At 37.4% G+C, this 20,455-nt stretch overlaps 2 protein-coding genes across 2 annotated transcripts; one reads left to right on the plus strand and one right to left on the minus strand.

The window, feature by feature from the left end:
- Positions 1 to 6,725: 6,725 nt before the first annotated feature.
- Positions 6,726 to 12,188, plus strand: LOC110015918. Its single transcript, XM_020707176.1, has 2 exons — positions 6,726 to 7,365; positions 10,757 to 12,188. The coding sequence occupies exons 1-2, from the start codon at positions 7,009 to 7,011 to the stop codon at positions 11,171 to 11,173; spliced, it is 774 nt and encodes a 257-aa protein (XP_020562835.1). The 5' UTR covers positions 6,726 to 7,008; the 3' UTR covers positions 11,174 to 12,188.
- Positions 12,189 to 15,082: 2,894 nt separating this feature from the next.
- LOC101173280 (sperm acrosome-associated protein 5-like) lies at positions 15,083 to 19,443 on the minus strand. Its single transcript, XM_004065617.4, has 5 exons — positions 19,235 to 19,443; positions 16,837 to 17,112; positions 15,713 to 15,776; positions 15,401 to 15,445; positions 15,083 to 15,309 (listed from the first exon to the last, which is right to left on the minus strand). Exons 1-5 carry the CDS (start codon positions 19,416 to 19,418, stop codon positions 15,240 to 15,242), a joined length of 639 nt encoding a protein of 212 aa, XP_004065665.2. The 5' UTR covers positions 19,419 to 19,443; the 3' UTR covers positions 15,083 to 15,239.
- Positions 19,444 to 20,455: the final 1,012 nt, after the last annotated feature.

The raw sequence follows: 20,455 nt of genomic DNA on the forward strand, positions 1-20,455 counted from the left end.
TAACTATATTTGTTGATTTTGAACTCAGGAAAAGAAAAAGAAAATGGAGAAAAAAACATAAATTGGGTTTAAATGAAACCGCTACACCCAAAAAGTAAGTATTTTTTGAAAAGGTAACCCAAAAATATGTACCAACATGAAAAGTTGGAGTTTTAAGAGTGAATGAGTGTCCTAAAGCAGCAATGGAATTGTTTGGATCAAGATCTTAAATTAATTAATAGTGAGGTAAAAAATTTCAGGAACTGTTAAAATGTACAAAAAATATGTTAACACTAGTGAAATTCAATTTCGCAACAGTAAATATGTGTGGGATTTTGTATGTGTAAATGTATATACAGTATGTTTATGAATGTGTATATAAGAATATGTATTTAGATATTTTGATTTTTGTGGCATATTTGATGGCTATCCTTCTTGGCTTTGTCAAGAAGGATAAACCTTCTATTAATAAGAATGGTGGTCTCAGGTTTATTCTTCCATCCATCTATGGCAGTGTTTTGAAACATACACAAATCAAACCAGTTCCACCTGGGTCGTTAATTGCTGAAAAGGATGACCAGTTTGGGGAGGGAGTCACTGGCTCCCCAACCCTCATCTGAAGACAAAAGACAAACTCTTAACGACCCGAAACCATGTAGGCTAAGTTGACAATACCATCCAGTTTCAGGTCTGACTTCTCCCCCATGAGCGCATATATACCAGCTCTTCGACCAGCTAATTGAGAATTGACAAAGCCTCTTTGATAAGAGGTGAAACGTCTTCTAACTTTAAAACCAAGTCCAGATGACATCCCCTAAACCTACTACAATGGAACCCACCTGGATGAATGAGAGTCATAGACATGTTAATGTTGGTTATTAATTAAAAGTTGTAAAATGTCACGCTTAAAGAACCAAATAGCAAATGCAATCTTCAACACTTCAACACATAAAGCCGGCATCTCTCATACAGAAGCTTTTTTGTAAAACTGTGTTAGCTTTGAAATGAAGGATTACCTTTGAACATGATGGGTCACAGTGTGCTAGTGCTTAACACTGATCCCTGCAAATACCGACAGAAAACACTCCCTGTTGAAGTGATAATCCACTTGCTAAGTTATTCTGATTTATGATGGAAGCTGAACGGCTTAAATTAACCTAAAAACTAAAGGAAAACAAATAAACCAGAGTAGAAAAAGTAAAAGTGTGGTGTGCTCAACTGTAACACTGATTTCTTCGACACTTGAGCTTCTTGTGTTACAGTTGTAGGTCTGTTACATTTATTACATTTACATTAAATGATTAAAATTTGCCCTCAGGAGGCTTTTCGTATTGGGGAAATGGGTATGTTTGTTTACCCCTGAAAATATTACACTCTGACTTAGTGTTTTTGTGGTTTATTTTTTCAAAGTATCTTGAGGTCGAGATCAATTCTCTTTATGATATGCATAGTAAGACAAAACACGTTAGTCACTTAATGCAGGACTAGAAGCTCTGTGTGGCATTCACGAATATTTTGTTGAAACTCTGTTGAAGATCAGCAACTTTTACTTATTTTTAGGCCCCTGATTTAAGCCGTGTTGAGAATTTGAGTCTGTCAAGATTCTAGATCAAAAACTGATCTTAGAACTGAAATCAGCGAGACTTCATCTGCTTGTGATCCTGAAGGCTGAACCATCATTTAACGTTTTCTGTTTCTGTGCCAAAAATGATTTGTCAGTCGGGAACAAAAAGCAAAACGCCCAAAAAATGTTTTAAAAAGCAGCCTATTCTGGCAAATATTGCTGAAATCTCTCTGGTTTGTTCAATTCAATTCAATTCAATTTTATTTATTTAGCCCAAATTCACAACAATAGTCGTCTCAATGTGCTACCGGTAATTGTAAGGTAAACATACAATCAAAAAGGATCATAAATGCATAGAATTCAATAGGATAATACTAAAACTTTAACAAAACTGACTGTCTAAACTGGGCATCCCTGCCCTTAGACCCCCCTTCGCGGTGTTGTTGATGGTTGTGATGTATAGTTTTCTTTCAAGCCTCCACCATGTACTTTAAAACGGCGCATGTTTCATTTGATAATGCCAGCAAACTTTATAGTCCATCATTACAACAACTGATCGATCACAATTTAGGTAGACAACCTAATAATTGTTTTCAGTGAAGGCCTATTGATCTTCTCAAGGGCATTTTTATTCTCCTTGTCCGTGTGCCAGAACGTGCTGCTCTGTGTTTATTGGAGGAAATCTGCCAAAACCCATAAAGCAACTCATCTGCTGCAAATCACGCTGCCAAAAATGAATGTTTAAAGGATAAATTAAATACAGAAGTGAAGTTACACTTGTGCATCTGAGCTGCTTGTGTGTTTATGATCGACAAAGCCCCTATTCGTCTACGAATGGAGCTAAGCAAGGAGCCAATTGGTTGCCATAGAAATGTTGACTCATAGTGATTCAGACCAATCAGTGCTTACTGACAACAACTGGCTCCAAAATGGGTCCAAAAGAATGGCGACTGAATTGACTTCATTTGTTTGGAGCAGGAAGTAAGCCATTTTAATGGATGACATCAAACTCATTCGGTCAAGCTCTCATTTAGAAAGTCAGTGGTTTCTCCATTGACCTTCAGAACATATTAAGGTTTTTTGAATCTGTTGTGTTAAAGTCTATTGCAGTTTTTTAAGCATTTTACTAAATTAGTACTTAATGCTCTTGTGAGAATTATTTAAGTTTCATGTCACCACTAACCAAATGTTCACACATTGTGTAAACATGAACCTGAGGAGTTTATCAATTTTCTAAAGAGGTGTCTCAGCTATGTGGTATAATAGAGCCATGTATTTCTGGCAGCAGTGGATGCAGTTTATTATTTTGGACAGAAAAGTAGTTATAAGGAATTTTTGTCTCATAAAGGGGTGATTTGTGAGGAAAACTCAGTTAAAAGCTGAGGTTATGCAAAGCTGTTTGTCACCAATAAACACTTGTTTAGAAAAAGAAAAAAAACTGTTCATGTTTATGACAAACAGAACAAACGTGCCTCTATTTGTGGTCAAAGAGAAACAAATTACTTCACTGTGTTGAGTAACATGAGAGGCATGTCAAAAGTTTCACCTGAAGCTGTGAAGTTAAAGATAGTCCTAATTCTTCCAGTCAGTTTGCAAATTTCCCCCTGACCATGTGTGTGTCTGTGTTTGAGGCAATCAAACCCTGATATTTTACTCCAGAATTTATAATCCAAAGTAAAAAACTCCTAAATTGACTTGATGTAGTGTGGTGTCAAATGTAAAGGGCCAATGCCATGCAAATCAGCTTTTTAAGTGTATTATAGTGGTCATTCCTCACTATAAACCAGTGTTTTCCAACCAGTGTGCTGTCAGAGACGGCGTCCCTTACTGCGCTGCTGTTAGCTGTCATGAAGAACAACAAATGCAAGCATTTGTTCTGACAGTATGCAAAACCTCCTTGTGACAGGAAAACTGTTTATTTCTCCTTCAAGGTTGGAGCACCAAGGAATTACAGTCAGAGATTCCAGTTTGTGGTCCAAGTCATCTTTATGAAAGAAACAGCTGGTTTCTAATAAGGTCTGGATTGAAGAACAAATTCAATTTCAGACTTCCTTCGCTATTGAATAATTCGAGGTTAAGTAACAAAATTACAAAATAAAAGAAATAGGGTTCAGGCGAAGTGGTCAACAGACATATTTAACTAAACAATTCAACCAAAAATAAATAAAAAAATTCTGTTCAAGTTACATTTTTGAATTAGACAAAATAAAAACTAATGAAACTTTAGCATGTTCCCTTTTTTGTGTAGTTACAATTAAACTTATAAACGTGAACATGATCTTTTTGTCTAGAATTTATTTATATATTTGTTCGAAAATTGCTCTTGCGCAAACGTGAAAAAAAATAATGATACATGAATTAGTGTTCAGAAAAAGCATATATTTTATAATTTATTTGGTTTTTGTGGTATTACATGAAGTTACATTTAATAAACTGGAGGGGAAAAAAACTACCTGGGTCAGTTTTCAACTAAATTAGTTGAAAATTTTTTGTTAAAAATTATCGCAACTTTCAGGAAAAACAGCTGAAACTTTATATTTTTTCAGCCTTAATCATCACAAAACGTGCATGTGAGGTCAGAGACCATAACACAAACTATAGAGTTCCTTTTTAGAAATTTTTGGTTGCTGGTGTGCTGTAGAATCGTTGTAAAGGGAAAAGTGCACCTTGACCCAATAAGGTTGAGAAAAACTGCTATAAACAACCCCAAAGTGGTATTTTGATCCATTCACACATTTCTGAGTATTTTCCTAAATACCTGCCCTCTGAGCACCAGCCCCTCCCAATCCATAACACAAGTGGGTCCTTACATTGTGATGTCACAAAGTGAGGAACAGGTTGGAAAAATGATCACATATTTAATTAAAAATGTGTTCTTTAGTGTGCCAAAGGTATCATATAAGGATATAATTTACTCTGTAAGACTTAGGAAAAGCATGATATACTTTCTGCTGTGCACACAGATGCACTGGATCAGAGTTTTTCTAAAATTGTTCAAATTCTATTCTTTGAAAGCAGATGTGGTTGAAAAAAATAATAAATAAGGGTGGGAAAAAACGTAATGTCAATTAAACCAGATAAAAAAAATATTACAATTTAAAAACAAAGAATTAATCCACTTAAATGAGTAAATTAATACGAAAGGAAAAAGCATAAGCAGATCAAATGGCATGGGTGGAACCAGTTAAGATTTAGACAGCAGCATGCACCTGAGGTAATTTGGGTGTGGCACCTCCAGTGAGCACAGATCTGGCAGGACACTAAAAAGCCAGAGATAGAATAGTCCTGTAACTAAAAACCCAATTGAAGGCATCTACAACTGGCGTCACAACTCTAGTGGTGGCCGGTTAGAGGCAACACAACAAAGGATTTGAGATGCAATCAGCTTTTGTTTAGCCGTAGCTCTGTTGACACGAAATGCGTCACATATGTTTGTTTGATCTGTGTAGCTATATTTCTTGCTTTGTTGTGATTGAACATGGCTATTTAAAGAAATAACTTATTTATCCACTGAACATTTATAATAAATGAACTTTAAGGGTTAAGATTGATACAGAAACAAATCCGCACTGGCTTTCCGTCAACTTTAGTATTGATTTTAAGATTATAAGAGTCTTCATGGTCTTGGTCCTTCTTTTATATCAGACTTGCTTTTAGCTTAGGAACCTCCCAGAGCCCTTGGATCCTCAGGCACAGGCCTGCTGAAGGTCCCTAGGGTCAGAACAAACTACAGACCTCGTCTGTGGAACAGCTGCCTTAGGATATGAGGGCCTCATCCACTGTCGATGGTTTTTAAAAAGAAATTAAAGACACATTTATTTAATTCAGCTTTTAATTAGATCTCGAATGGGGGATTTAGAATCTTACTCTTATATTTTATATTGTAATGTATCACATTTTTATTTGTTTAATGCTTTTTAGTAAAACATACAACTTGTACATGAAATCAGATTTCATGCAGACCACCTACTTTTATTGACACATCTGATTGGTCAGCTTATACAGTGGTGGACAAAATTGTTGGTACCCCTAAGTTAGAGAAAGAAAGTCCACAATGCTCACTGAAATGACTTGAAATGTTCAAAAGTAGCAATAAATTAAAATGTATTGAAAATTAAATAATCAAAATCAGCCATTACTTTTGAGTTGTTGATTAACAGAATTATTAAAAAAAAAAAACTAATGAAATAGGGCTGGATAAAAATGATGGGGCCCATAACTTAATATTTTGTTGCTCAACCTTTTGAGACAATCACTGCAATTCAACGGTTTCTGTATTTGTCAATGAGCCTTCTGCACCTGTCCACAGGTATTTTGGCCCACTCCTCATGAGCAAACTGCTCCAGTTGTCTCAGGTTTGACGGGTGTCTTCTCCAAATGGCATGTTTCAGCTCCTTCCACTGATGTTCAATGGGATTCAGATCTGGGCTCATTGAAGGCCCCTTCACAATACTACAACGCTTTTCTCTGAGCCATTCTTGGGGTTTTTTTGGCTGTGTGTTTTGGATCGTTGTCCTGTTGGAAGACCCATGACCTGCGACTGAGACCAAGCTTTCTGACACTAGGCAGCACATTTCTATCCAGAATGCCTTGATAATCTTTAGATTTCATTTTACCTTGAACAACTTCAAGACACCCTGAGCCAGATGCAGCAAAGCAGCCCCAAAACAGAACTGAGCCTCCTCCATGTTTCACAGCAGGGACAGTGTTCTTTTGGTTGAATGCTTCATCTTTGAGTCTACCAACATAGAGCTGATGTGTCTTACCAAAAGGCTCCAGTTTTGTCTCATCTGTCCAAAGGACATTTTCCCAGAAGCTTTGTGGCTTGTCAACATGCATTTTTGCAAATTCCAGTCTTGCTTTTTTATGATTTCCTTTCAACAGTGGTGTCCTCCTTGGTCGTCTCCCATGAAGTCCACTCTGGCTCAAACAATGACGAATGGTGCGATCTGACACTGATGTACCTTGATCTAGGAGTTCACCTTTAATGTCTTTGGAGGTTGTTCTGGGTTCTTTGGAGACAGTTCCAACTATCCGTCTCCTCAATTTGTCATCAATTTTCCTCTTCCAGCCACGTCCAGGGAGGTTACAAGTCATTTCAGTGAGCATTGTGGACTTTCTTTCTTTAACTGAGGGGTACCAACAATTTTGTCCACCACTGTAGCTTTGATTACTTGAATTACAGGAAAAAAAGTCGTTGAAAAAATTAGGAATATTGAGAACATGATAATAAAAAGTATCACAGCAAGAATGTTTATTATCTAAGTAGGCAAATAGCTGTTTGTTTCTCTATAGAAGGCTATGGGATTTTGGCTTCTTGGAGTCCTCTGGTACTTCCTGTTTGGAGCGCCAGGGGGCGGGGGTCACTCAAACCAGTTCTCATAGACAGCCAATGCTCTGAACTAAATGTAAAAGTTTTCCAAAACTTTGTAATTACACCCAAAAAAACTCACAATTAATCCCAAATGTTAACCACCGTCTCATCCCTGGAGTCATCCATCCTTCCATTGGCTGTCGCTGCTTTGCTGCATGTGAGCAGCAGCTCAGGCCGTAGCGCCTCTCTTACCACCCTCTCACCCTTTAACCCTCATCATTCTCATCCCCCCACCCACACTGAAGAGGCGTCTGCTCTGTTTATGACATTTGATGATCTCTATCCACTGCCTTTACTTCACAAACACATCTTCCTCATCTGTCTGCTCCACCAGCATCAGCAGAGCATCATGGGAGTGCTACTGGACAGCAGCTGGATGAGGTTCGGACCAGCTGGGAAAGGGTCGGACGACTGGGTGACGAGATCACCATCAGTCCAGGAGCAGCAGGTTTGTAGAGATAATACATGTATATATGTGCCAACATATACTTTCTGATTTAAAAAGAAATATTTTTTTACATTAAATAACAGCAATAAAAAATTTGGTGATCAGATTTGTACAATTTCAGACGAAATAGTTTAAATTACAGCAATTAATCTGACTCAAACTGATCATTTAGGGCAGCTGTAGCTCAGATTTGAAACTTTCAAAGCAAAAACCAGGAACTCCATTCCAAAAAAAAAGGAAAAAATTCAACATCAATGAAACAAGAAGCTGACAAAAAAAAAAAAGTTGGGTGATTATTTTAAAATCATTTACAGACCAGAAGTTGCAGAAACTAATTGGGTCATGTTAAACTGCTATTTTAAAATGTTCAGAATTAAAGAAATTGCTTGACGAATCTCTGAAGCTGGAAGATGATGACAGCTCAACTTGCCAACTAAATCAATGTTCTTATTAATCTTTAGATTCCAATAGAAAAGATTTTCAGGAAAACATTTTTTTGTTGAGAAACAAAATTTTAGCAAATCCTGAAATCCTTTTTAAATAATAACTTTTAAATTCTTTATCTGGATGTTTTGTAGCACTTTTTATTTAAATGAAGAAAAAAAAAGCTCAGCTTTTTCACGTAATGATCTAAACAGTTGTGTGTTTGAGAAACTACTTTACTTTCATCAGAAACATAAACTCAAGTGTTTATAGATATTTCACATTAACATTAATACTAATTTTATTTTTTGTAAAACCTTTTCACAAATATATTAATTGTTTTTTTTTTAATTCTCTCTGTATTCTGTGTTTTATTGTGTTTTTAGTGTGTTTTACTGTGAAGCACTTTGTGATTTTTATCTTGAAAGGTGCTATACAATTAAAGTTTATTATTATTATTAAATATTATTAATCTTGGAAGTCAGAAAAATCAATCCCTCCAGACGTACATGACGATTAGATGTAAAAAAAAATTGTTTGACAAAAAAAAACATTTCTGTAGCTGCCCTTGCTTGGTGGAAGGTGGACAGACCAGTAGCCCTGCAGAGGATTGGTGCCTGCGGGGTGCCAGATCATCCGTGCCGCATTAACCGATTGGTAAACGGGGAATTTGGGACAAGCAGCATGACCGCATGCTGTTCTCACAGCTGGAGGGGCGAAGGGTCACCCTTTATGTCTAGATAGCAGCTGGTGCAGCTCAGACTGTGCACACTTTCATGGAGGAATGTGGCGATCCTGAGGTGCAAATCACGACAACATATTCGAGATCACAACAACTAAAAAAGTAAAACAAATTAAAAAAAATATTACATTTTAAAAATTGAGACAAATTTGAAAACCAACACATTCCAAAAAAAAACATTTTTGAAAACCAAAGTAATTTCCAGAAATCGAACAATATTTTCAAAGCAATTTAAACAAAATAAGAAACCAGAAAAGGTAAGTTGAAAAGGAGAACGTGGGTCATCATCCAATCAGGATGTCCCATAATAGCTATCTTTCTGGTGTCTTATTTCTAAACACTTCCTTCTGAAAATTACTTTTGTTTTCCGCAACGTTTCCTTTGTATCTTGTTTCATTTTTATTTTAATTATGCTTTGGTTTCTGGAATTCTATTTTGATTTAAAAAAATGTATTTTCCTTTATATTTGTTTTGCCTTTATAATTGTCGTTGTGATCTTGAACATGTTTTTGCGTTGAGTAAGTTGTAGATGTGATTTGCACTTCAGGGCCACCGTAGAGGAAATCTCAGCCATTGTGGCGCTGTGAAACGGTTGCAGATCTCTGAGAGGTTCCACAGAGATAAAAACCAAGATTCAAGTCAAACCACATGATCTCATTGTGAGAAACCATACGCAGACTGGCTAAAAACTGAGATTGTGAGTCAAAAACCAAGTAAATGAAGCAAAACACAACTAGATAGAATGATGATTTCTTGGTTTGGGTTTCTTTTGTTGCTCTTTTTCCTTTTTTTGGCTTCTTTTCAGGCTGGCTGTGACTCTGCCACCTCTCCGGAAGGATCCTATTAGCTCTGACTGCTTGTAACCCTTGTGCTATCCTAGGCACTTTAACATTGGGAGTTGGGTCATCTAGACCCACTAGACAGTGCGCTGAACCTTTTTCTTCAATGATTTGTGATCTTCACTGGTGTCCATGGATTACATGAAATCTTTCCACCTTTATCCACCTTTGTCATGGTAGGGAGAACACGTCAATGGAAGGGGGGGTCATCTAAGATAGCACAAGGGTTAAGGAGCCCTGGGGGCTTCAGTGTTGTCTTGTTTAGTATCCAGTCCTCTGTCTATATGGCTATTTCTGGTCACTGTAAATAATCCACTTTGGTGCAAATGTGCTGTTGATCCTTCCCTGATCTGGGTTTCCTCCTGCTTGACTAACATTTCAAAAATGGAAGAAAGCTTAGCAGGCAGAAAAGGATCTACAAAGGAGTCACTAAAGCCATGGATTAGATTCTGATTGAGGGTTTTTACTGTTGAAGCTTTAGTGGTTAACCAGAACCAGCTCTGAATAACTCACAAGACAGCAAAGCAGAGAAAAGTCTCAAATCCTTGAACAGGAAAAAAACAATGACTGCACACAAAGTGTTTAACTCCACCCAGTTTTAAGTAATGCAAACAAATGCAAATCAATAGAACAAATCCCCTGACGAAGCTTAGCTACAGAAACCAAAAGAAATGAAAGAAACATGCGAAGAGATAACATGGAGAACTAAAGCTTTAGAATCAACTAAAATAACCCCAAATAGCAGTGAAATATTTAGAAGTGTGATCAACAAATACTTTCATAGAAATGAAACTAAGATGAGAATGTGATTTAAAAAAATACAAATTATATCAAGTTTTTACTCAAACCCACAGTGAAGTGGGTTTGAATGTTACACAAACTTTAAGTTTTGAGTCATTTATGGGTTTCCTCCCGCAGTAGACCCACAAATAGTATCAAATCGTAGCATTTTTGTCACCGTTTTAAAATCGTGTATAGGAGGCTGTTGGAGAAGTTCTACGTCTCAGTTAAAGCGTTAAAAGTCTCACTCTGATCATCTTTTGATGTATTTTCAAAGCGTTTTCAGTGATGTATTAATTATAATCAAAACTGTTGTTTCCTAGGTCATAATTTCTGCAGAGTGGCAGTAGTCCGTTAGAAATTTTCAGGCTAGAATATTGGCGTGAAGCAACCCCATCCCCCTTTCCCCTCCCTGTTGTTGAGATCTTGTATCAGGGAGCTTGTGGTTTATAATTTCTACTTTAAAAATGCCTTTTTTGTCTGCTAAATCAAATTTAATTTGAATTCTCTTTTTATTAAAAAAAAAATGCCACAACAACATATTGAAAAAACCCAATTTTCAATAGAGTGGGTCTTTAACGGTGTGCCTTCTCTGGTTTTTCTGCAGAACCCTCACTGGAATGAGCCGGAGTCAGGAGAAGACAGGAGCTTAGAGTTTGTGCTTTATGCTGTCCTGCCGGTCATCTCCATCCTCCTGCTGGTTCTCCTGGCTTCTCTGTTCTACCACTGCTGCTCCCGCGGTAAACTCAGCCTGGCCAACATCGTCACTCTGAATCTCAGGGATGCCGACAGCAGTGCAGAGTTCCTGGCCTCCCTGACCAGGAACGCTGAGCGTCACGCCAGCACTACTTCCGATGGATCTGATGGAGTCTTTGTGATGGTCTACCTTTCTCCACCCTATGAAGGAACGCTTTCCAGAATCACCCGAGCTGCCAGCCTGTCCAGCTCCAAAGACGTGGAGTCAATGAAGATTGAAGATTTGGAGGCCAAGTTGTGTCCTGACCTCATGTCAAGCAGTCAATAAGTACAAAGGATGGCTTACACCACAGCAAATGTCAGAATATTTGTTCAGAGATCAAAAAACTTTGACCTTTTGATAGTTTTGATCTTAGTTCAATGTTAGAATTTGCCATTGTTTAGTCAAAATTACAAACTTTGCTTCCAGCAGACCTGAAACAAAGTAAATCAGCAGCACAGAGCTGACACCTGCAGGAAAGTCAGAGCAAAGACAGTCAGATATCTGTTGTGAAGGCTCATGCCTTCAGGAGTCCACATAATAACAATGATAAATAAATAATGATTCACACAGGCGGTTTGGCAGAGAACTTTACACCGGATGCCCTTCCTGACAAAACCTTTTATCTTATCCGGGCCGGAGGCTGGGACCGTTCTGTGTGAAGCTTGCACGTTCTGCCAGTACAGGTGTGGGTTTTCTCCTGCAGCCCAAAAACATGTTTCATGAGGTTAATTTGTGTTTGCAAATTGCCCCTCTGTGTGAGTGTGGCCCTGTGACAAACTGGTAACCTAATTAAAGTGTACTCCACCTTGCCCAACAGTTGCTGGGTTGGAACCAGCAACCCTGTAACCCCAAAAGGAATTCAGTGGGTTCTGAAGGTGACTGGATGGATGTAAAGTTGCAATAGTTATTTTTTTAGATGTGTTGGAGAGTTCTTTATGCATGTTACCAAACAGCCCTCCATTACTTTTCTCCTCTGTATTTCTATCACCATTTCTGCCTCACTGCTTGTGCTGACAGCACGTCTGCTATCACCTTTCTAAAAATTCAAGCCTGTTCAGGTTTCACAGAGCTGCTTCCTGCTAACTCCATTGTGTTTCTCTGACAAGTTTAGTTTCCATAAGTCAAGCTTCCTGCTGAGCCGTTTGGTTACTAGCATGACTTTGCATGTCGATCGTTTCCTTTTGGCTCACAAAAAGTCGTACATTATTTTATCTGCTTTAGCTTTGCTTTGTCAGCCAGGAGTTTTTTTAACCTTTTTCTGCAACCATTACTATTTTTCAAAATTGTGTTGTACTTTTTATTAAAGGGAATATTGTAAAAAACAAAACATGCTTCATAGGTTAATTGGCAACTCTAAATTGTCCATAGGTGTGTGTGTGAGAGTGCATGGGTGTGTGATTGTGGACGTTCTACCCTGCGACAGACTGGCGACCTGTCCAGGGCATCCCCTGCCTACGCCCAAGTAGCCGGGATAGGCTCCGGCAGCCCCGTGACCCCGAAAGGGACAAAGCGGTACAGAAAATGAAAAAAAAAAAGGAATATTGTAACTCTTCAGCTCTTCGTCTTCCTCAACTTCTTTTTATTTATTTTTTTACTTATCCTGTCCAACAGCTGAGCAAACAGATCAGAGATGATGGCCTCTTGTGTTGGACAGATTTTACTGCTAAAACAGGGGTTTGTCGATCTTCTAACACATGAGGTGTATATTTGTATAAACTCCTTTTGTAACTGAGGCTAAACTTTATATGAATTATTTTTGTATACATTTCTTGTTGGACTGGACACAAAAAGAGAAAAGAAAAGGAGAGAGTGGGATGTTGGAGATGAGGGTACAAAAGGGGAGGAAAGGGGGTTGGGGGATTGGGGGAAGATTAAACTAAAAGGTAGAGTCACAAAGCAACAAGTTCCTGGAGGTTTTGTCAGGTTTAGATGTTGGTCTAAAAGGGGCGGGGCCTGTGCATAGACACACTTGAATGTTACAAACAGCTGTTGGCTCCAAAGATCTTCACACACGTACACAATACAACTACAGCTCACACGCAGTTCTGCATACTAAAACATGTCATGCGTGTCATTCCATCATGCATGCTTTTTGTGCAAACGTGAGCTCAGGTGAGTGTGGGGGATGATGGAATGCGAAAAGAGGGGGGAGTGCCCGGTCACCCCCTACACCAAGACCCCCCCCGAAGGTGAGGCAGCATTGATAGTTGGGATAGCAGGTCGAGGGAATCCGCCCCCCCGGGCAACCCAACATCAACCACCCAGACCAGGGCCGAAAGGAGCACCACAGGGGCCCCACGGGGGCACAGGGGCATGGAGAGCACAAGCCCCAGCCCTGGAGATTTGCTGGCAGTGATGTCCAAGCACCCTCCACCATGTAGAACGTGTCGTTAAAATTCTTACTAAACTTCTTAAATCTTCTTTTTTTCTTTGGTTGTGTGAAATTGTTAAAATAAAAAATAAATTCAAGTCAACTCCCTATCATCCTATTTTTTTCTCATAAGTAAATGCCATTGCTTACTTGAGTTGCTCTTCCAGCATTTTTGAGTTGTTTTTATTAATTAATTTGGAAAACAGTGATTGAGCTGAGGCTGATAAAGTTTAACACCCAAACACTTTAGATTTGTTTTTTTTTCTAAAATGAGACTCAACTTGTGACTCACTCGTTATATCGTCACATTGTGACTGCGATTGTCATTTTCTTTATTTCAAAATAAATTTGTGACAAACTTTTTCTCATTAAATGTTTCTGAGGTGATGCTGCCCTCTGCTGGTTGTTTGCAGATCAATCATTTTCAAATTCTTAGTGAATTGTTGAGAACAATACAATCATTGCTAATGTGAGACCTAAAATTGCATTAAAAAGTGGAAAATAAATCATTCTATTTTTTTTTTTCAACAAACCAAAGCAGTGTTGCTTTTCATTGAAGTTACGGTCCAATTAAGTCTCCACAAAATCTCCTGTCAGTATTTAGATTTTGCTCATATATTTATTGCTCATTCTTTCTTATTCTATTTCTCACTTTAAGACATATTTTGGCTGCTCCCTCACAAAACTCTTGTATTTTCACAATATTTAGAACCAACTGAAGCTCAATGATCTAAAACACAACAGCAGTCGGGCAGAAAAGCACATCTGAAAAAGAAAACAGGGAAGCTGAGTCATGGTTCAAACATGATTAATAGTAGGATCTCAAGGGCATCATTAATTCTTTCTGAAGGAGGTCATGTGGAGATGATGCAAAGACTACAACTCAGCATTAAGTTTATGAATAACTTGAACCAAATGGAGGTTTTACTAGTGTGACAGTCAGAAAATCAAATGTGTTAATTTTACAGTAAATGCTCTTTTATTTTTTTTCTGTACTTTTGAGAAGTTACAGTTAGACAGTGAGTTCACTTTGCTCCTCCATCCGCTGAAAAGTCCATCTGCATTCCTGCCGTGGGGAATTGCATCAAGCTTCTCTCATAACAGTCGAAGCCCTTGAGTTCATGTGCAAACAAGTCCTCTGGTCACCAGCGGGAACCATCTCCTGAGTCCTGAATGAACTTCATCTCCCAGCAACCCCAGCGTGCACTTCCTGGATGCCACACACCTGACTCTCATTCACTCAATCAGTCCCAGTAAACTCTGCACTGAGCCACACTGAGGGTGAAATATTGTTTCTTCCACTCTGCCTACCTTACTGAGTGTTATGTTTGGTCCTGATCTTCTGTCTTCTGACTACCCCGTCTCTCCTCTGATGATCTCCTGCTTGTTATCGACTCCTGCCTGCCTGACCCTGAACCTGATTTAGCTTTGTGGACTTTTAGCTGAGCTAATAAACCTGCTGCATTTGGATCCAGCCCTCTGCCTGTTCTTGTGACAACTCTGGTTTAGATCAGGTGAGCTTTCTCACTTTCTCAAATCTGACCATCTGAGGAACAACTCTGGTGTGAACCTAACAGCTTAGATTTGCATGTTTGCTCATTTGCAACCAAGAATCTGAAAAATGATCCCCTTTAAGGTCAATCTGAGTTTACTGCTGACATTTTTTTTCTTTTGAACGCACAAGGAAGTCTTTAGTTCAGCTGAATCAAAAACGTTTTTAAATATCAGCCCCAAGTCCGAAGACTTTTGGATCAATAAAGAACAGTTTGTCTTTTAAAAAGTGTATTTATTATTTACTACTGTCAGAAAACCAACAGAAGGAATTAATTCGTTTTTCCACATTTATTCAATTTCATCATTAGGTCATTCAGATTTTGACATGAAACAAACTATTAAGTGTTACATACTTTGTACTTTTTTATTTAATTCACCCAGTGGCTGTGGATTACTGTAAATAAAGTTGCATCAAAATAAAGGATTTTATTGGCATTCAGCGAAGTAGTCTTTGGCATGCACCGCTCTGCATTTTTCCTGAAACATGACCTTGAGGCTGCAAACAAAAACAAATAAAACGTTAACATTAAGATGCTGATTTTTCATTTGTAAGTTTTATTTCTGACGTTGAGTGAGATGAAACTTACATCTTCTTCAGCTCCTTCCAGTGATCTGACCTGAAGCCATTTTGACTGAGGAAAGATTCGTAATGAAACACTTTTCCCTCATTTTTCTTATTCAAACGTAACAAAATAAAACTGTTTCTCCTATGATTGCAAGCCTTCAAGTGAAGTTGTGTAAGAAGTTTGGAATATTTAGTTACTTAAATAAAGGAACAACTCTGTATTTGGGAGAAATTTAAAATAATGAAAATGTTTTCTTCTTTTTAATTAAAGGACAGCTATGAAGTAACTGGATGAATTGTTTTAATGTTCAAAGTTAAAATTGGGAAAACTCACAGAAGGTCGGTGAGGAGCTTCAACACGCAGCCGATGTCGTCCGTTATGTCGTCATCGAGGAAGTCTGAGAGAAAAAACAGGGTTCTGTTTAAAATGTGTTCAGAAGCAGGAAAAACTAGCAGTTATGTCTTCTAGAGGATGATAATAAAAGCAAGTTTTAAAAGGAAAATAAAGAATTGATTATAAACTCTGAAATCTCTGAATTCATTCAGAAAAATGTGATCTGTAATATAATTCTACGTCTTGTTTTTTTTCAAAGCTTCTGATGTAACCTTTAAATATGACTTTTTAAATTTATTTATTTTTTAAATATAAATTTAAAAAAAGTGAGAAATATAGTTTTGGATTAAAAAAAAAAAGAATTTTGGTTGATTTTGTTCCAATTTTTAGAGGAGAAAAATTGAAGAAACTGAACCAAAACTCAACCTATAAGTGAGAAAATGTTTAGGTTAGGACAACAAAGTTTAACTTTTCATTGTAATTTAATTCACATTTAGAGAAGTAAATAAATTAAACAAAAGGTTTAATTGTGACTTTTTTAAGACTAGAGATTTTTCTATTTGTTATGTTGACTTTGAAATGAGTTTTAAATTTTGACACAAAATTTAGAATTTGATTCTGCTTTGTAACTAAAGCAGCACAAAAAAATCTCAAAACTTATCAAATTCAGAAAAAATAAATTCTGAGAATAAACTTCTCAACTTTCTGAAAACATTTCCCTGAGCTTAAATCAAACTTCTGAGAAATAAAATAGAATTCTGAGATGAATACTTAAAAAAAAGTACATCTTTGTTAGAAATATTTAGTTTAGTTTTCGTATTTCATGTGTCACGAAAATTGTACTGCAATTAAACGCTCATATTTAACTTTGACATCAGAATTTAGTTAACCCGAAAAAACGCTTTAATATTTGTAACTTTTGAGTTGAAATAAAATTTCAATAAAAGCTACAACTTTGTTTAAATTCCAAAACAAAATCAGCACTCTCAAAAAAGATTAGAGATTAAAGCCCAAACTTTTTATTTGAAAATATATAAATAAATTCACAAGGACCCAAATTTTTTAATCCCCACCAATTGGAATGTGTGCCGTGGAGCCGTTGAGCTGCAGCGTCTGAAACTTACTGTTGCAGTTCGTCTGGCAGATGTTGGGGGAGGCTTCCTCGCCGCTGCTGCAGAACTGAGGACTACTGAGTTGGAAAAGGCCGTACAGAGCCCAGACGTCATCGTTCTCGCCGCTGCTTTGGCCCTGGTTGGAGTGGCGTCGTTTTCGGGCATGGGGCGGCTCTGTGTTTGACATGACCCCTTGTTGACCCCCGTTGTTTTCCTGGCTGAGTTCAGCTGCAGCCTCGGTTACCAAACTGGTGGTGAAGTTGGAGCCCTGCTCTGCATGGCACACGACTGAAAGCACAAAAAAATAGGTAAATCACCTTCAGAATCTACAGACGGTCTTGTTTTATTTTCTCTGATGGTTAAAAGAGAACAAATGCATTTTTTTTTCTTCTTTTTTTTATACAACTAAAGGTTCACAAAGGCTCCTACTAAAGCCTTAACAGACTTACTTTCACCTCAGGACTGATCCAAGTAAAAACAGATTTCCATTTTTAACGGACTGCTTTGATTCTGTTGATCCCTGAAAACAGTTTTTCTTTCATTTTCTTAAGGCAGCTGTCGAGGTTAATGAAACTCTGGTGCTGACCAAGCAAGTCAAGTCAATTCACTTGCATGTGAACCCTGGTTGTATTCAGAAATGTTTATGATGACAGACTTTTCACAGACTAACACAAGCTTCCTCCTGAGGCGTTTGGTTACCAGCATTACTTTTGCATGTAGGTGATTTCTTTTTCGCTCACAAAGTCGTACATTCTTGTATCTGCTTTAGCTTTGCTTTCTCAGTCTGGATTTTTGACATTTCATGCAACAAATAATATTTTTGAAATGTGTTTTTGCGTACAAAACACTTCTTTTTTTTTTTTTTAATTGAAGAGAATGTTTCTGAGCAGTTCACAAAGTATTAATTCAGTTACGCTCTCGTTGAATCTCAGCTTTTTTATCATTTGCCTCACTTTATTGTATTCTTTTGCATTTTATTTTGTACATTTGTATTCCTATTAAAATAAATTAAGATCAACTCCTTGTCATCTTCTTATTTTTCTCAAGTACCGTAATAGCAATGGCTTACCTTTGACTGTTTTGGGTGTTTGTTTGTTTTGTTTTTTAATATTTGAGCTGGAAAACACTTGGTGCCAGATGTTCCAAAGTCATTTTATAAAGTTTCACATTCAACTATGTCATGTCAGACTTTCTTATTTAATGAGACTCTACTTGGACTGAAGGCTTGTGACTTTCATAATTATTTCAGCATCACATTATGGTTATCATTTTCTTTATTTCATAGTAAATTTCCTTTGACGTTTGACACGATGCTGCCCTTTGCTGGTCATGTGCAGATAAATCCTCTTTAAATTCTGAGTTTTTGGGAACAATGTGATCATTGCCACAGTAAAACCTGAAATTGACTTGACTAAATGGAAAAATATATTTAAAATATTTTAAATGAACTGTTTAAGGATTTCAATTTATGGCTGCTTTGTTGTATAATTTTATACCTAATGTGTTTTCTTTGTTTTTCAGTTGCTGTGTTTATTTTTATTTTTTTCTCTTTAACTCTAACGAGCTCAGATGAGTTTTTCATGATAGCTGAAAACACCTTAACTGACAACTGTATGGCGTCGTGTAGCTTAAACCTCCAGAGCTGTTGTGAGCCCTGACACTGAGGAAAGGCCGGAGGGCTGAAATGGAAGTCCCTAAACCATCAGAAGGCTTACATTTCTAATCAATTGGGTGTTAAGTCAAGGGGAAAATAATTTTTCCATGTTGGTTTTCCTGACATAACTTAGTCGTCTCACTGAATTGTACCTCGTGCTATTATTTGAGTTACAAATACCATAAAACACTTGCAAAATTTACCATATTTTTCTTTTTACTGTTTTGGTAACATACCATAACATGGTCGTCAAGCCATAGGTCCTGTGGCCATCCCATAATATTTTTTCAACTTCCTTTGGATCCCCCGACACGTGTGTTTTTGTTCCATTTGTAGATTACAGAATATATTTTTGAGCCACATCCACATTTTTTTTACCGTTTCTCCTGCTGTGATGTTATAATTGGGGGGGGAGGGGGGGGGTCACTGTATCCAAAAAAATCTGTTTAAGCGGTTACTGGGTGTGTTTTTGAGTATTTGGCCATATTTTTGCTCAAACGTGCAGTAAGACGGAAGATTTGTGAAAGCAATCTGGTTCTTGCAGTGCAGGTCTGCTGCGGGACAAATAAAACAGAATTCAGTTTCGTTCATCTAGATCTAATTGATGTAGTTAATTCTGGATCAACCTTTAAACTTCAGCTGAACTGAAGATCAGAATCCTAAATTACTTGTGTAATTCTTCACAGACATACAGCAAATAAAGCTGCATTTAGTTTATTTTGAGTTAAATTATCATATGAGTTAAAATAAACTTACTCTTGGCAACAATGTCATCTGCTTTCAGTCCCGCATGCTGAGCTGACTGTGGGAGGGTGGCGATCACCTGGATTAGCCGCTGCCTCAGTTCGCATTTGGTCACAATTCGACCTTCGACCAGACTGCAGCCCAGCACTCCCAACGCAAACAACACGAGAGCCCTCATCCTGACACCAGACATCATCTGAGACTGGAGATGCCTGAAAAGCCTTTATAGTCGCAGCAACGATGAGTCATAGCAAAAACCTGAATCTTTTGTCCTTTTTGTCCCAGCTTTAAATTTCTGCCATGTAAAAACATTTTATAACCTAAAGGATAATTGATACACCTCACTGAAAACATCTTTTCTCATATGTAGGTCGCACATCCTCCCCATTGAAAAGAAACAGAACACCCTTGAAGGCAAAAAACAAAACTTATCTTCCCACATAATCAAAATGCATTCATTATTTTGGAGCGTCCGATGTGATCAGGTGTCCCAACATCCTACCTGAACCCAGCTATCATGTTAAAGAAAACACAAAGAAACAATATGAAGAGCAACAAAACGACACCAGGAGGACAGAAATGCTTCAGCCTCTGAGAACCTTATTTCAGGCTGAAGCTGAATGAAAACCCAAATGTTCCAGAGTCACGGAAAGATTTTTCTAAACTGAGAGTCCTGACTCTATAAGGGCAGAAATATAATACAGCAACAGGTCAAAACAGTTAGAACTACTGTTGTTTCTGCAAACATTTTTCAGCCAAAAGATGAAACATTTGTTCTCCAAGGTTATGTACAGTGTTTGATTTCAGAACAATAAATACGATTTGATTCATTTTTAATCTCCTAACTTCTTTTTTTGTTGTTACTTTTAACAAATAGTTTTGTAGCTGCAGCTTTAAATTTATCACATAAAATAGGAAAAAGCACAAACAATAAAACACTTTATAGCTGGTAGATCAGAGAAGGTCAATCACCACGACAAAAGAAATACCGAATTTATTTACGGAAAATTAAGAAATACATGATCTGAACTCTCAGGAAGCATATACTGTATCATCCTAATCTGTATTTAAAACGCAGTTTGACACAATTAAAACTAAACAAAGCGCTGTACATTAAAGCTAAACAAATTTAATAAATAAGGGAATAAAAACATAAGAAACCTGAAGGTAAAAAACATATAACACAATAAAAACCTCAAAATGTAAAGTGACAGAAAAATCTCATGTGTGACC

Source organism: Oryzias latipes, chromosome 1 (assembly GCF_002234675.1).
Source record: "Oryzias latipes chromosome 1, ASM223467v1".
Lineage (NCBI taxonomy): Eukaryota > Metazoa > Chordata > Actinopteri > Beloniformes > Adrianichthyidae > Oryzias > Oryzias latipes.